At 46.0% G+C, this 17,137-nt stretch overlaps 1 protein-coding gene and 1 long non-coding RNA gene across 2 annotated transcripts in view; both read left to right on the forward strand.

Moving 5' to 3' along the window:
* LOC144511011 (uncharacterized) overlaps positions 1-17,137 on the forward strand; it is a 292,598-nt gene that overhangs the window by 23,443 nt on the left and 252,018 nt on the right. The window lies entirely within an intron of this gene.
* LOC144503779 (chorion-specific transcription factor GCMb-like) overlaps positions 1-17,137 on the forward strand; it is a 43,571-nt gene that overhangs the window by 19,155 nt on the left and 7,279 nt on the right. Inside the window, exons 3-4 of the mRNA XM_078228645.1 lie at positions 8,782-8,894; positions 12,865-12,990. Coding sequence (XP_078084771.1) covers positions 8,782-8,894; positions 12,865-12,990 — 239 coding nt within the window. The remainder of the gene's footprint in view (positions 1-8,781; positions 8,895-12,864; positions 12,991-17,137) is intronic.

Raw genomic sequence — 17,137 nt, forward strand, 5'->3', positions numbered from 1 at the left:
CATTCAACAATAACTTCATAACAACTAGTACACTGAAATGAAAGAACATGTATGATCTGGTGTAATCAGCAAGTTTGTGGATGACACGAAGATGGCTGGACTTGCGGATAGCGAAGAGCATTGTCGGGCAATACAGCAGGATATAGATAGGCTGGAAAATTGGGCGGAGAGGTGGCAGATGGAGTTTAATCCGGATGAATGCGAAGTGATGCATTTTGGAAGAAATAATGTAGGGAGGAGTTATACAATAAATGGCAGAGCCATCAAGAGTATAGAAACACAGAGGGACCTAGGTGTGCAAGTCCACAAATCCTTGAAGGTGGCAACACAGGTAGAGGTGGTGGTGAAGAAGGCATATGGTATGCTTGCCTTTATAGGATGGGGTATAGAGTATAAAAGCTGGAGTCTGATGATGCAGCTGTATAGAACGCTGGTTAGGCCACATTTGGAGTACTGCGTCCAGTTCTGGTCGCCGCACTACCAGAAGGACGTGGAGGCGTTAGAGAGAGTGCAGAGAAGGTTTACCAGGATGTTGCCTGGTATGGAGGGTCTTAGCTATGAGGAGAGATTGGGTAAACTGGGGTTGTTCTCCTTGGAAAGACGGAGAATGAGAGGAGATCTAATAGAGGTATACAAGATTATGAAGGGGATAGATAGGGTGAACGGTGGGAAGCTTTTCCCCAGATCAGAAGTGACGATCACAAGGGGTCACGGGCTCAAGGTGAGAGGGGCGAAGTATAACTCGGATATTAGAGGGATATTTTTTACACAGTGGTGGGGGCCTGGAATGCGCTGCCAAGTAGGGTGGTGGAGGCAGGCACGCTGACATCGTTTAAGACTTACTTGGATAGTCACATGAGCAGCCTGGGAATGGAGGGATACAAACGATTGGTCTAGTTGGACCAAGGAGTGGCACAGGCTTGGAGGGCCGAAGGGCCTGTTTCCTGTGTACTGTTCTTTGTTCTTTGATCAGACTGTCCAGTGAAATAACTGGAGTTCAAAGCTGATTTTGCATGAAATCCCACATGACTTCATAGCCAATTAGTTAGAGGACTTTAACTTTCCCCACATTGACTGGGATAGCCATAGTATTAGGGGCTTGGATAGAGAGAAATTTGTTGAGTGCGTTCAGGAGAAATTTCTCATTCAGTATGTAGTTGGCCTGACTAGACAGGGGGCAAAACCTGAGCTCATCTTGGGAAATAAGGAAGGGCAAGTGACAGAGGTGTTAGTGAGGGATCACTTTGAGACCATTGATCATAATTTCATTAGATTTAAGATGGCTATGGAGAATGATAGGTCTGGCCCAAAAGTTAAAATTCTAAATTTGGGATAAGGCTAATTTGATGGTATTAAATAGGAATCTTCAAAGTTGATTGGGAGTGTCTGTTGGCAGGCAAAGGAGCGGCTAGTAAGTGGGAGGCTTTCAAAAGTGTGCTAACCAGGGTTCAGGGTAAGCCCATTTCTCAGAGTGAAGGGCAAAACTGGTAGAAGTAGGGAACCCTGGATGACTCGGGATATTGAGGCCCTGGTCAAGAAGAAGGCATAGGCAGCTGTAATTTTCTATGGTTCTATAGGTCAGTGGGACTAGGCATAAAATGGTTCGGCACAGACAAGAAGGGCCAAAAGGCCTGTTTCTGAGCTGTAATTTTCTATGGTTCTATGGGATCAAGTAAATCCCTTAAAGTATAGAGGGTATCGGAGTAGAGTTGAGAGAGAAATCAGGAGGGCAAAAAAAGGACACGAGATTGTTTTGGCAGATAAGGCCAAGGAAGGAGAATCCAAAGAGCTTCTACAAATACATAAAGGCCAAAAGAGTAACTAGGGAGAGGATAGGGCCTCTTGGGGATCAACAAGGTCATCTGTGTCCAGATCCACAAGAGATGGGTGAGATCCTAGATGAATATTTCTCATATCACAGAGAAGGAGATGCTGGAAGTCTGAAAGCGTATTAAGGTGGATAAGTCCCTGGGACTTGATGAAGTGGATGTTGTGGGAGGTGAGGGAGGAAATTGCGGGTCCCCGAGCAGAGCTATTTGAATCATCGACAGGCGAGGTGCCTGAAGATTGGAGGGTGGCAAATGTTGTGCCTTTGTTTAAGAAGGGCTGCAGGGAAAAGCCTGGGAATGACAGGCCAGTGAGCCTAATGTCGTCTGTATTGGGTAAGTTGCTAGAAGGTATTCTGAGAGACAGGATCTACTGGCATTTACAAAGAACAAATATAATTACAGCACAGGAACAGGCCCTTCGGCCCTCCAAGCCTGCACCGACCATGCCGCCTGACTGAACTAAAACCCTTCCGGGGACCATATTCCTCTATTCTCATCCTATTAATGTATTTGTCCAGATGCCCCTTAAAACTCACTATCGTATCTGCTTCCACTGCCTCCCCTGGCAGCAAGTTCCAGACATCCACCACGTACATCTCCTTTAAACCTTGCCCCTCGCACCTTAAACCTATGCCCCCTGGTAATTGACTCTTCCACCCTCGGACTATCTGACTATCCACGCTCCTCATAATCTTGTAGACTTTGAGATGCAAGGACTGATTAGGGACAGTCAGGATGGCTTTGTGAGTGGAAAATCATGTCTCACAAATTTGATTTGAGTTTTTTGAAGGGATAACCAAGAAGGTAGATGAGGGCAGTACAGTTGACATTGTCTACATGGACATTAGCAAGGCCTTTGACAAGGTACCACATGGTAGGTTTTTGCATAAGGTTAAATCTCATGGGAGATAGGGTGAGATAGCCAAATGGATCCAAAATTGGCTTGATGACAGAAGGCAGAGGGTTGTTTTTCAAACTGGAGGCCTGTGACCAGCAGTGTGCCTTAGAGATCGGTGCTGGGTCCACTGTTATTTGTCATTTATATTACTGATTTGGATGAGAATTTAGGAGGCATGGTTAGTAAGTTTGCAGATGACAGCAAGATTGTTTGCATAGTGGACAGTGAAGAAAGTTATCTCCAATTGCAACGGGATCTTGATCAATTGGGCCAGTGGGGTGATAAATGGCAGATGGAGTTTAATTTGGATAAATGCGAAGTGATGTAGATCGAACCAGGGCAGGACTTACTCAGTTAATGGTAGGGTGTGGGGAGAGTTACAGAACAAAGCGATCGAGGAGTACAGATTCATAGCTCCTTAGAAGTGGAGTCACAGGTGGACAGAGTAATGAAGAAGGCATTCGGCATGCTTGATTTCATTGGTCAGAACGTTGAATACAGGAGTTGGGACATCATGTTGAAGTTGTAAGGCCACACTTGGAATACTGTGTACAGTCCTGGTCACCCTATTATAGAAAGGATAATATTAAACTAGAAAGAGTGCAGAAAAGATTTACTAGGATGCTACCGGGACTTGATGATTTGAGTTATAAGGAGAGGGCCTTAGACTGGGACTTTTTTTCCCTTAAGCGCAGGAGGCTTGTGCCTTATAGAGGACTTTAAAATAATGAGGGGCATAGCTAAGGTAGGTAGTCAATATCTTTTCCCAAAGGTAGGAGAGTCTAAAGGAGGGCATAGGTTTAAGGTGAGGGGGAGAGATACAAAAGGGTCCAGAGGGGCAATTCTTTCACAGGGTGGTGAGTGTTTGGAACAAGCTGCCAGAGGTGGTTACAATTTTTGTCTTTTAGGATAGGTAGGATGGGTATACAGGCATATGGGCCAAACACGGGCATATGAGACTTGCTTAGCTTAAAAAAAAGGGGGAATAGTCATAGCGGTTTACAGCATGGAAGCAGGCTCTTCGGCCCAACTTGTCCATGCTGCACTTTATTTTTAAAACCTCTAAGCTAATCCCAATTGCCCGCATTTGGCCCATATCCCTCTATACCCACCTGACCCATGTAACTGTCTAAATGCTTTTTAAAAGACAAAATTGTACCCACCTCTACTACTACCTCTGGCAGCTTGTTCCAGACATTCACCACCCTCTGTGTGAAAAAATGGCCCCTCTGGATACTTTTGTATCTCTCCCCTCTCACCTTAAACCTATGTCCTCTAGTTTTAGACTCCCCTACCTTTGGGGAAAAGGTATTGACTATCTAGCTGATCTGTGCCCCTCATTATTTTATAGACCTCTATAAGATCACCCCTCAGCCTTTTACGCTCCAGAGAAAAAAGTCCCAGTCTATCCAGCCTCTCCTTGTAACTCAAACCATCAAGTCCCAGTAGCATCCTAATAAATCTTTTCTGCAATCTTTCTAGTTTAATAATATCCATATGGACAAGTTGGGCCGATGGGCCTGTTTCCATGCTGTAAACCCTATGACACCTTGACTCGACTTCTGAACTCAAATTCTCTTGCAATGAAGACCAACATTTAATTTGCCTTCCTAATTGTTTGCTGCACCTGTCTTTCCATTTCCATTGAGTGGTGTACAATGACCCAGATCCATTTGTATATTCACAGTTCACAATATATCACCATTTAAATACTCTTCCATTCTGTTTTTCACACCGAAGTGTATAACATCACATTTAGCCATGTTTGTACTGCATCTGCCATATGTTTGCTCACTCACTTAACTTCTCTAAATCACCTTGATGCTTCTTGACTTTTAAGGGGGCATCTGGACAAATACATGAATAGGATGGGAATAGAGGGATATGGTCCCTGAAAGGGTTGAGGGGTTTTAGTTCAGACGGGCAGCATGGTCAGTGCAGGCTTGTGGGGCCGAAGGACCTGTTCCTGTGCTGTAATGTTCTTTGCATCCTTCTCACATCTCACAATTCCACCCAGTTTTGTGTCGCCAGCAAACTTGGAAATGTTACATTTGTTGCCTCATCCACGTCATTTATATATGTTTATACTTTTTAAAAAAATACTTCAGGTTATCCTTTATTCTGCGCACCAAAGCTTTCTCATGCACTCTGTTCGCTTTGCAGAGTTATCAATAAGAAAAGGCTGACACTTGATGTAGAAACTAGAAGCAGGAGTAGGCCATTCGAGCCTGCTCCGCCATTCATTTTGATCATGGCTGATCATCAAATTCAATATCCTGATATTCTCTTTCTCCCCCCCACCCCCTGCATATCCCTTGATCCCTTTAACTCGAAGAGCTATGTCTAATTTCTTCTTGAAATCAGAGAACATTTTGGCCTCCATTACATTCTGTGATAGTGAATTCCACACATCCACCACCCTCTGGGTGAAGAAATTTCTCCTCGTAGAATCATAGAAGTATAGAAGGAGGCCATTTGGCCCATCAAGTCTATACTGACCACAGTCCCATCCAGGCCCTATCCCATAACCCCACACATTAACCCTGCTAATCCCCTGACACTACGTCAATTTAACACGGCCAATCAACCTAACCTGCACATCTTCGGAATGTGGGAGGAAACCGGATCACCCGGAGGAAACCCATGCAGACACTAGGAGAAAGTGCAAACTCCACACTGACAGTGAACCAAGACCGGAATTGAAGCTGGATCCCTGGCTCTGAGGCAGCAGTGCTTGCCACTGTGCCACCTTAAGTTCTCAAAGGTTTACCCCCTTATCAACCTTTAGTTCTGGACTCCCCCACCATTGGGAACATTCTTTCTGAATCTACCCTGTCAGAATTTTATAAATTATGATGTGCTATAACACGCTGTATTTGAATATTAATGGAACATTCAAAGTAATTCTAAGTTTACTTTGGTGCAGAAGTGGAATCATTACAAAGTGCATGCTAGCTCATTTCTTTCTCTCAATTCTATTTTGTGGAAAGTAGTGGATAATCTTGGAAATTGAGTCGCTATTGAAAAGTCTTGTCCAGTAAGAGTGCTAGTCAAATTTAGAAATAGCAGGATATATCAGACTAGTACATGCTGAAAAGATGGTGTGAAGGGGAGGATTTCCGATTTCTGGTTCTAGGGGACCAGTGCAAACTGGTACAAAGGTTACAACTGAGAAGGACTGGGACTGATGTCCGAGGGGCCGCATTTGTTAGTGTTGGGGAGGGTTTAAATTAAAATGGCATGGGGATTGGTTTAGGGACAGCACGGTGGCACAGTTAGCATTGCTCCCTCACAGCGCCAGGGACCCGAGTTCGATTCCAACCTTATGAAGTTTGCACGTTCTCCTCATGTCTGCGTGAGCTCCTCCGGGTGCTCTTGTTTCCTTGCACAGTCCAAAGTCTAAAGTTAAAGTTTGTTTATTAGTGTCACAAGTAGGCTTACATTAACACTGCAATGATGTTACGGTGAAAATCCTAAAATGGATTGGGCTTGCTAAATTGCCCTTTAGTGTCCAAAGATATGTTGGTTAGGAGGATTAGCCATGGTAAATGCATGGAGTTATGGAGATAGGGCGAAGGGTGGGACTGGGTAAGATGCTCTGTTGTGGAGTCGGTGCAGACTCGATGGGTTAAATGGCCGCCTCCTGTCCTGTATGGATTCTATGCAAGCAGTCAGAGAAGGGAGAATCAAGGACAAAAACCAAAAATGGAAAGGGAAATAAGCAAAGTGATAGCCAAAAAAACCAAGGGTCAGATTCCAACAAGGGTCTCAGTGAAAAATAGGGGGAAAGGGACCTGTAATATTAAAAAGATGAGCCTAAAGGCTTTGTGCCTTAATGTGCAGAGTGTTAATGTATTGTATTGGGATGAATAGAAAACTAGTTGGCAGGCAGGTAGTGTATTGGGATGAATAGAAACCTAGTTGGCAGGCAGGAAACAAAGAGTAGGAATAAGCGGGTCCTTTTTCCAAATGAAAGGCAGCGAGCAGTGGGGTACAAAGAATGAAGAAAATTACAGCACAGGGACAGGCCCTTTGGCCCTCCAAACCTGCACTGACCATGCTGCCTGTCTGAACTAAAACCCCCTACCCTTCCCCCCCATTCCCATCCTATTCATGTATTTGTCAAAACGCCCCTTAAAAGTCACTATTGTACCTGCTTCCACTACCTCCGCCGGCAGCGAATTCCAGGCACCAACCCCCTCGTACCCCTCCTTTTAACCTTGCTTCTCGCCCCTTAAATCTATGCCTCCTAGTAATTGAATCTTCCACCCTGGGAAAAAAATTCCGACTGTCCACTCTGTCCATGCCCCTCATAATCTTGTAGACTTCTATCAGGTCACCCCCTCAACCTCCGTTGTTCCAGTGAGGTTTCTCCAACCTCTCCTCATAGCTAATGCCTTCTGTGCCAGGCAACATCCTGATAAATCTTTTCTGTACCCTCTCCAAAGCCTCCACATCCTTCTGGTAGTGTGGCCATCAGAATTGAACACTATGTTCCAAGTGCGGCCTAACTAAGGTTCCATAAAGCTGCAACATGACTTGCCAATTTTTAAAGTCAATGCCCCGGCCGATGAAGGCAAGCATGCCTTCTTGACTACCTTCTCCACCTGCGTTTCCATGTTCAGAATGACCTGTGTACACCCAGATCCCTCTGCCTGTCAATACTCTTAAGGGTTCTGCCATTTACTGTACATGTCCCATCTGTATTAGACCTTCCAATATACATTACTCACATTGGTACCACAGGGATCAGCGCTCGGACCCCAGCTATTCACCATTTATATTAATGATTTAGATGAGGGAATTAAATGTAATATTTCCAAGTGTGCATCCTTCTCACAGCTCACCCCCTACCTAGCTTTGTCACATCTGCAGAGTTGAGTGAGTGGGCAAATGATTGGTAGATGTAGTTTGGGTAAATTTGGATAAATGTGAGGTTATCCACTTTGGTTGCAAAAACGGGAAGGCCGATATCTGAATGGCCATAAATAGGGGAGGGGAATATGCAACGAGACCTTGGTGTCATTATCCACCAGTCACTGAAGGTAAGTAAAAAGGCAAATTATATGTTGGCCTTCATAATGAGTACAGGAGCAGGGATATTTTGATACAATTATACAAGGCCCTGAGGCCACACCTGGAATATTGTGTGCCGTTTTGGTCTCCTAATCTGATGTTCTTGCCCTCGAGAGAGTGCAGAAATTTACCAGATTGATTCCTGGGAAGTTAGGACTGACGTATTAGGTGAGATTGAGTCAGTTAGGATTGTATTTGTTGGAGTTCAGAAAAATGAGGGAAGTTCGCATAGAAACCTATAAAATACGAACTAGACAAGATAGAGTAGATGCAAGAAGGATGTTCCTGATGGTGGGAGCATCCAGACCCAGGGTTCACAGTCTAAGGATACAAATAATACAGAGCCTTCCAGAACACAACTATATTGTTGTGAAGTATCTGATATGCTTCCTTAATGTGGTGTTCCAGGAGAGTATTTTTAATAAAATGAACCCTTCAAACCTGGCATGTCTTTGGAGTGAATCTAATCTGGCCCACAAAGGGACCTGCAACGTTGTATGCCCTCTTACCAATAAACATGTTTGCTGAGCTGTTAGACTGTTAAAGATAGAGATGAAGAGAAATATTTTCACCCAGGGGGTGGTCAGCCTGTGGAATTCGCTACCATCGCAAGTAGTTCAAGCCAAAACATATGTTTTTAAGCAGGAATTAGATACAGCACTTGGCGAAGGGGATCAAAGAATATGGGGGGAATGTGGGATCGGGCTATTGAGTTGGATGATCAGCCATGATCATAATGAACGGCGGAGCAGGCTTGAAGAACCAACTGACCTCCTCCTGCTCCTATTTTTATTTGTGTCTGTATTTCTATAGCAGAAGCCCAAGGCACAAGTTTGAATCTTTGAAAGATGCAGCTTGTGGGCGAGGTTCTCAACTGGAAACACTAAATCGGAAAATTGAAAAAATACTAATGTAGGTATTGGACCTATCTTGTTTCCCCATTGTAAAAATCCTAATTGATAGATTTATGCTTTGCAGAAAGAATGTGTCCAAACTGTAACTCAGCATTGGAACTGATATCCTGCCGAGGTCACAGTGGCTATCCTGTCACAAACTTTTGGAGACTTGATACTAAAGCAATATTTTTCCAGGTAAATTTATGTTTGGACACAAAGGTATTCAATGAGATAAAAATATTAAACATATTCTTTAATCGTTTTAATGACTTGCCATTTCTCTGTGCCACACTTTGCCCAGATTTTGCATTGAGAATGTGTGACTAACACTGCTCAATATTATTATGAAGTAAATTTGACAATGCCTTCCAATACCTCTACATGTGCAGTTAAATGCAGAAGTCTGGAAGTTGCTATCTGAATTACCCTGCTACACCATGACAGTATCTTGCCAGGAGAAGCAAAATTAAAATCCATTTGAGTGTGAAATGCTCTACCCGTGCACTAGCCATCCACTAAAAACATCCAGTAAAGTTGTGGCTTGTGCATTCACATGTGAGTGCAATTTTAAAGGTGTGATAAATCAAATCAATGTTACTATCAAACTGGCACTAAAAGTTTAATTTTACAAGTGTGTACCCCATTCCTTCAGAATTTGATTATCATTGTATTCAAGACCCCCATCCCGTCTGGAATGATCACTCCCTGCACACCCCCATCCCCCCTCACCCCCAATCATCTCGGTGGGCAGTGCCAGGCTGGCACTGCCCAAGGGGCACTCCGTGGCCCCTGACCTCCCAGGGAGCCTAGCCTTATGGAACGAGACTGGTTTGATGAAATAGAGAGAGCACAGATCTTGCAGCATAATGTTATGCAAATTATAAAATTGTTGAATGTAACATTATGCAATAGGAGCTGGTAGAAAACATTACATTTTACACCTTGTCCCCAAATTTGGCTTTGTTCACCAGTGGGGAAAATCCTAGTCATGGGTTGGAATTTAATATGACGTTTGGGAGCGAGACGGGGAGGAAGGTGGGTGGGGTGGTGGTGTGATTGCCAGAAAATTAACAAGAAGGTGGGGCATGGGGTGGGTAATCATGCCTTTCTCGATGTAATGGAATTCTCTAAGCAACAGGGAATTTGGAACAAACGCAGAAAATGATGGAAAGTCTCAGCAGGTCTGACAACATCTGTGGAGAGAGAACAGAGCCAACATTTCAAGTCTGGATGACCCTTCATCAGAGCTGGAATTTGAAGGATGGTTTTCCCATCCAGAGGCTAGTTGGGGCCCTTAAATGATCAATTAAATATAGCCTATTTGTGCTGCTGTTGGCATTCTACTGCTCTGGACCACAGAAGGCAGCCCTATCACCATGGGCCAAATCACGAATACCTTCCCCTTCCTACACCAACTACATCCCGCCTCTTGTTAGGTTCTGACCGACGAGCCTCAGTGATACCAATCTCGGTCACAGGGAAAATCCAAGATGCTGCACTGGATTAGGTTCCAGTAGTGACTACGGGGTAGTGAAGAACAGCCAGCCCTCCAATTGACCAGCAGTACTCAAAGCAGGATATGATCCTTTAAAAAGGCTGGACCTTGATTCCAGGCTATTGCCTGATTGCCACAGCATCAAGCGAGGCTCTGGGAAATGGTCAGGGTAGAATTGCCCCTGGCTTTCCTGCCTGCTGTTGGGGCTGCCAGTGTTCCAATAAAATTTGGTCCATCAAGGCTATACCAGCTCTCTAGAGCAATCTAATCAGTCCAATTCCTCTGCTCTATCCCTATAGCAGTAATCACTGACACACTTTCTATGTTTTTTTTCCCAACTGATGGATAAATCACAGGCATCATGTATGTGATTTCCTTTCTGTACAGGCAGCAAGCATTGGAAAACTTTACCTCGTAAAGCTGGGTTTCTTGCATTAAGATTGGTCTAATTGGGCTATCAAGTATGACATGTCATTGTCATTTTCCATTCTTATTGAGTGAGTAATGACAATTGCCATTATTTACATATTCTCCATGTGCAAACAATGAAATATGTATGGGTCAACCTAATGGTATTTTTATAAACATAATTTGTTTCTCTTTAATATAAAATAACATTGTTGCCTTTGATACTGTTGTAAGAAGTCTCGCAACTCCAGGTTAAAGTCGAACAGGTTTATTTGGTAGCAAAAGCCACTAGCTTTCGGAGCGCTGCCCCTTCACAAAGGGGGCATATAAAGACACAAACTCAATTTACAAAATAATGGTTGGAATGCGAGTCTTTACAGGTAATCAAGTCTCAAAGGTACAGACAGTGAGAGTGGAGAGAGCGTTAAGCACAGGTTAAAGAGATGTGTATTGTCTCCAGGCAGGACAGTTCGTGAGATTTTGCAAGCCCAGGCAAGTTGTGGGGATTATAGATAGTGTGACATGAACCCAAGATCCCGGTTGAGGCCGTCCTCGTGTATGGAACTTGGCTATCAGTCTCTGCTCAGCGACTCTGCGTTGTCGTGTGTCGTGAAGGCCGCCTTGGAGAACGCTTACGTGAAGATCGGAGGCCGAATGCCCGTGACCGCTGAAGTGTTCCCCAACAGGAAGAGAACACTCTTGCCTGGTGATTGTCGAGCGGTGTTCATTCATCCGTTGTTGTAGCGTCTGCATGGTTTCCTCAATGTACCATGCCTCGGGACACCCTTTCCTGCAGCGTATCAGGTAGACAACATTGACCGAGTTGCAAGAGTATGTACCGTGTACCTGGTGGATGGTGTTCTCAGGTGAGATGATGGCATCCGTGTCGATGATCCGGCATGTCTTGCAGAGGTTGCTGTGGCAGGGTTGTGTAGTGTCGTGGTCACTATTCTCCTGAAGGCTGGGTAGTTTGTTGCGGACAATGGTCTGTTTGAGGTTGTGCGGTTGTTTGAAGGCAAGAAGTGGGGGTGTGGGGATGGCCTTGGTGAGATGTTCGTCTTCATCAATGACATGTTGAAGGCTCCGGAGAAGATGTTGTAGCTTCTCCGCTCCGGGGAAGTACTGGACGACGAAGGGTACTCTGTCCGCCGTCTCGCGTGTTTGCCTTCTGAGGAGGTCGGTGCGGTTTTTCGCTGTGGCGCGTCGGAACTGTCGATCGATGAGTCTAGCGCCATATCCTGTTCTTATGAGGGCATCTTTCAGCGTCTGGAGGTGTTTGTTGCGATCCTCCTCATCTGAGCAGATCCTGTGTATACGGAGGGCTTGTCCGTAGGGGATGGCTTCTTTAACGTGTTTAGGGTGGAAGCTGGAGAAGTGGAGCATCGTGAGGTTATCCGTGGGCCTGCGGTACAGTGAGGTGCTGAGGTGACCGTCCTTGATGGAGATGCGTGTGAGCAAGAATGCAACCGATTCCGGAGAGTAGTCCATGGTGAGTCTGATGGCGGGGTGGAACTTGTTGATGTCATCATAGAGTTGTTTCAGTGATTGTTCACCATGAGTCCCAAGGAAGAAAATGTCATCGATGTATCTATAGTGTATAGCATCGGTTGAAGGTCCTGTGTGGTGAAGAGATCTTGTTTGAACCGAGCACCACTCGACAATGACCAGGCAAGAGTGTTCTCTTCCTGTTGGGGAACACTTCAGTGGTCACGGGCATTCGGCCTCTGATCTCCGGGTAAGTGTTCTCCAAGGCGGCTTTCACGGCACATGACAATGCAGGGTCGCTGAGCAGAGATTGATAGCCAAGTTCTGTACACATGAGGACGGCCTCAACCGGGATCTTGGGTTCCATGTGCAATCCCCGCGACTTGCCTGGGCTTGCAAAATCTCACGAACTGTCCTGTCTGGAGACAATACACATCTCTTTAACCTGTGCTTAACCCTCTCTCCACTCACATTGTCTATACCTTTAAGACTTGATTATCTATAAAGACTCGCATTCCAACCATTATTTTGTAAATTGAGTTTGTGTCTTTATATGCCCTGTTTGTGAACAGAACTCCCACTTACCTGACGAAGGGGCAGCGCTCCGAAAGCTAGTGGCTTTTGCTACCAAATAAGCCTGTTGGACTTTAACCTGCTGTTGTGAGACTTCTTACCGTGTTTACCCCAGTCCAACGCCGGCATCTCCACATTTGATATTGTTGGTCAGGGGGCAATGTAAAAGCCATAGTGATCAACATTTACATATTAAATACACAGGCCAAAGGTGTACATGATCATCCAAGACCAGAAAGTAAATCAGAAACAGAAGCAAGAAGAAGTGCTGTTAAGAGACGAATGTCCTCCCCACATTTTGTTCATAAAAAGAGGCATATGGAATCGGAGGTAAGGGACACATCAAAAGATATTGGTTTCAGATTTTGGTATCAAAGTTTCAATAAGGTAGGATATTCCACTAATTGCTTAGTGCATTACCATTTTCCAAACCACCCTCACCCCAAAACATTATCAATTATGCATTTAAAACAACAATGTTTAGAAATTGTTTTAAAAATGAAAGTGTGGTAGGGAAATACCAACATGGAATGAAACAATTGTTCTGCAATATAATGTATCAGTATTTTGATTGAGAAAAGATTAATTTAATAAACTGAAATCCTGGGAGCGATTCTCCCATCACGGCCTGTAACTTCTCTGGCGGGTCAGGCTGGGAGAAGAACGTCGTCGGCCTTTTTCCGGGATTTGCGCATGCACATCTCCCAGAGCCGGAGAATAGTTGGAGTCCAGACCACACTAGAAACCGGCAGGAAGGCTTGCGTCTTTTTTTTAACGTAGTTTAAATATGTTTTGCATTTCATTGTCGGGAACTTGCTGGTCCAGATTGAATCTTCCACTCCGCCAGGAGTACTTCATTCCAGCAAGGTTTAGAGTAGTTCTCCACATTCGAGGAACTAGCGAGAGACGGTACGGTAGCACAGTGGTTAGCACTGCTGTTTCACAGCTCCAGCGAGTCCTGGCTCGGGTCACTGTCTGTGTGGAGTTTGCACATTTTCCTCGTGTCTGCGTGGGTTTCCTCCGGGTGCTCCGGTTTCCTCCCACAGTCCAAAGATGAGTGGGTTAGATTGATTGGCCGTGCTAAAGTTGCCCCTTAGTGCCCTGAGATGTGCAGTTTAGAGGAATTAGTGGGTAAATATGTAGGGATATGGGGGTAGGGCCTGGGTGGGATTGTGGTCAGTACAGACTCGATGGGCCAAATGGCCTCTTCCTGTACTCTAGGGTTTCTATGAGAGACACCGCCGGAATGAAGGGGGGGCAATCGGGGGCCCCCAGGGACTCGGACGGTGGTGGGATGGTGCCCCCTGAGCATGGGCACCCTGGCAGTGCCAGCCTGTGCCAAGGGGGGCACATTAGTACTGCCCATTGGGCAGTGCCAAGGGGCGAGGCCTATTGTGGGCCGGGCCTAGTGGCAATCAGTGGGGGTGGGAAGGTCCTGCTACCACTTGGCATGGGGATCGGTCTGGTCTGGAGGGAGGACAGTGATCGGGGAAGGCTGGGGGTCGGGAGGTGGTGTCTCCCGGGTTGGTGGGGGGAGGGGATCTGACCCCGGGGGGGGGGGGTTGTCAGCAGGGGAGGGGGGGCGGTGGGGAGAATCACCATTGCTGGGTCTGGACATCGGGGCCAGGGCTGGCCCGGGATTTGTTGTGGGGGCTGCGATCGGGCCATGGAGGGGGTCTCAAGGAGCAGCACTGTGGAGGGTCCCGGGCTGCCCAGCAATTGAGCTGATCAGCATACAAGGAGACTGACAGATCGGGGCCACTGCGCATGTGCAGGGTTCCAGAACAGTTAGAGTCTGGCGGGAATAGCCCCCCCCCCCCCCCAAGGTTTTTAATGAGATTCACGATTGGGACATCTGCAGGGCACAGAGTGGGGAGATTAGAGTGTGAAGCTGAGCTGAGAAAACAGTCATGATCTAGAACAGTTTTCCCACCAATCCAGCACTTTTGGAAGAATCGCACCCCCCCCTTCCTATTTCTACCTGAGCAGTGGAGTTCATTTTTGGGCCTCTAGTCTCTGGGTTTCAACGGACCCCATGCAGAGCTTCTACGGTGATAAAGGCTGATGGTGGACAGGAAAAGCAGTGTTTAATGTGATGGCAGGATTTTACATTGTATTGCATGCCATTTAAGCAAAACAACATTTTAGGTCACAGGATTCACACCAGCTTGGTGACGGGTCACCCGCCCTGCCATCTCGGTGCATTAATGGTGCAGGACATGCTCGACATGGCACAGCTATCCACTGCATGGTGTAGGCACTTGTGGAGATGCACGAGTGCCAATGACAGAGGACAGTGTAGCTTCTCAAGCTAACCCTCTATGCCAAGGAGGAAGCCAGGGTAACTGGAGCATTCATAGCGAGGAGGAGCAGCTGGTGCAAAACCCCGGGGCCGTCCCCCAGATGTCTGCAGAAGTGTCTAACCCATACAAATCCCCTCTTCCAGTGACTGCATCAGCTGAGGAAGGTGGCACTGCCACACAGCAGGATCCCAAAAGCAGGCTGGGGCCCTCCAAGTCTTAGCCCTCCAGGGCATGTCCGCCAAGGTCATCACAGAAAAGGGCAGGGTAGAAAGCAGGTTGCCTCCACCTCTGCTGTTGATGCCGGGTTGTACCAAGGCATAGCAGCAGGGTTAGGAAGGTTAAGAAGGTCTATCTGTACAGTGTGAGCGTGAACAGTAAGCACTATTGAATAGCATTCACCTCTCTGAATAAACTCATTTATTGCACCCTATCTAAGGCTTTTGATTTTATTTATTATTGTCACGTATTAACATACAATGAAAAGTATTGTTTCTTGTGCGCTCTACAGACAAAGCATACCATTCGTAGAGAAGGAAACGAGAGAGTGCAGAATGTAGTATTACAGTCAAAGCTAGGGTGTAGAGAAAGATCAACTTAATGCAAGATAAGTCCATTCAAAAGTCTGACAGCAGCAAGGAAGAAGCTGTTCTTGGGTCGGTTGGTACGTGACCTCAGACTTTTGTATCTTTTTCCCGACGGAAGGAGGTGGAAGAGAGAATGTCTGGGGTGCGTGGGCTCCTTAATTATGCTGGCTGCTTTGCTGAGGCAGCGGGAAGTGTAGACAGAGTCAATGGATGGGAGATTGATTGAGATGGATTGCGGTCTTGGGCAGAGCAGGAGCTATACCAAGCTGTGATACAACCAGAAAGAATGCTTTCTATGGTGCATCTGTAAAAGTTGGTGAGAGTTGTAACTGACATGCCAAATTTCCTTAGTCTTCTGAGAAAGTAGAGGCATTGGTGGGCTTTCTTAACTATAGCATGGAGGGATCAGGACAGGTTGTTGGTTATCTGGACACCTAAAAACTTGAAGCTCTCGACCCTTTCTACTTTGTCCCCGTTGATGTAGACAGGGGTATGTTCTCCTTTACGCTTCCTGAAGTCGATGACAATCTCCATCATTTTGTTGACATTTGAGGCAGAGATTATTGTTGCCGCACCAGTTCACCAGATTCTCTATCTCATTCCTGTACTCTGTCTTGTCATTGTTTGAGATCCGACCACTACGGTGGTGTCGTCAGCAAAATTGAAAATCGAATTGGAGGGGAATTTGGCCACACAGTCATAGGTGTATAAGGAGTATAGTAGGGAGCTGTGAACACAGCCTTGTGGGGCACCAGTGTTGAGGATGATCATGGAGGAGGTGTTGTTGCCTATCCTTACTGATTGTGGTCTGTGAGTTAGGAAGTTCAGGATCCAGTTGCAGAGGAAGGTGCTGAGGCCCAGGCCATGGAGTTTGGAGATGAGTTTCATGGGAATAATGGTGTTGAAGGCTGAGCTGTACTCCATAAATAGGAGTCTGACATAGGCTCCCTGGTCTGATGAGGTGTCTTCCTGTAGTGCCAGACAGAATCTCTGATAACTGTATCAGAGAGGGGCTGGGCACTCAGTCTGGAGCTTCCTCGATGTGCTTTCTGAGAGAGTGCCAGTATATTGGTGGCGTTCCTTCAGAGACTGAACACAGTGCCTATTTCTCACAGGGAATGTGGAAGTCTCCCAAAATGCTCAGGGCTATCATCACTCAACCCAATCATTGTCAGTGTGTTCTCCTTACATTTGGCCCTGCTGCTAGCCCCCATATTCCATTAGCCTCAGCCTCTAGTGACAATGAACCTCAAAGATACAGATCACTAAGAAGATCAGGAGAGGTGAAACTCTGCATGTGACATCACCATGATATGACCCAATCACTGAGAGCAAATGAAATACCATCAACCAGACAGGAGTCAGATATTCACAGTAGCTCTGTGAAGATCCATGCACTGTCCCCACTGCAAGTAGTCATCGTCCTCCTGCAATGTGGGGACGATGGACAACTGTTCCTTCCCCATGCTTTATCAGTGAGGGTGTACGCTACCAGCTATCAGACAGGAGAGCTGTATCCATAGAAGGGACATGAGGATGTCCTCGGTGATTGGCCTCATCTGCCATGAATCGGGCAGCACTGAACACATC

This window comes from Mustelus asterias, chromosome 2, assembly GCF_964213995.1.
Source record: "Mustelus asterias chromosome 2, sMusAst1.hap1.1, whole genome shotgun sequence".
NCBI classification, from domain to species: domain Eukaryota; kingdom Metazoa; phylum Chordata; class Chondrichthyes; order Carcharhiniformes; family Triakidae; genus Mustelus; species Mustelus asterias.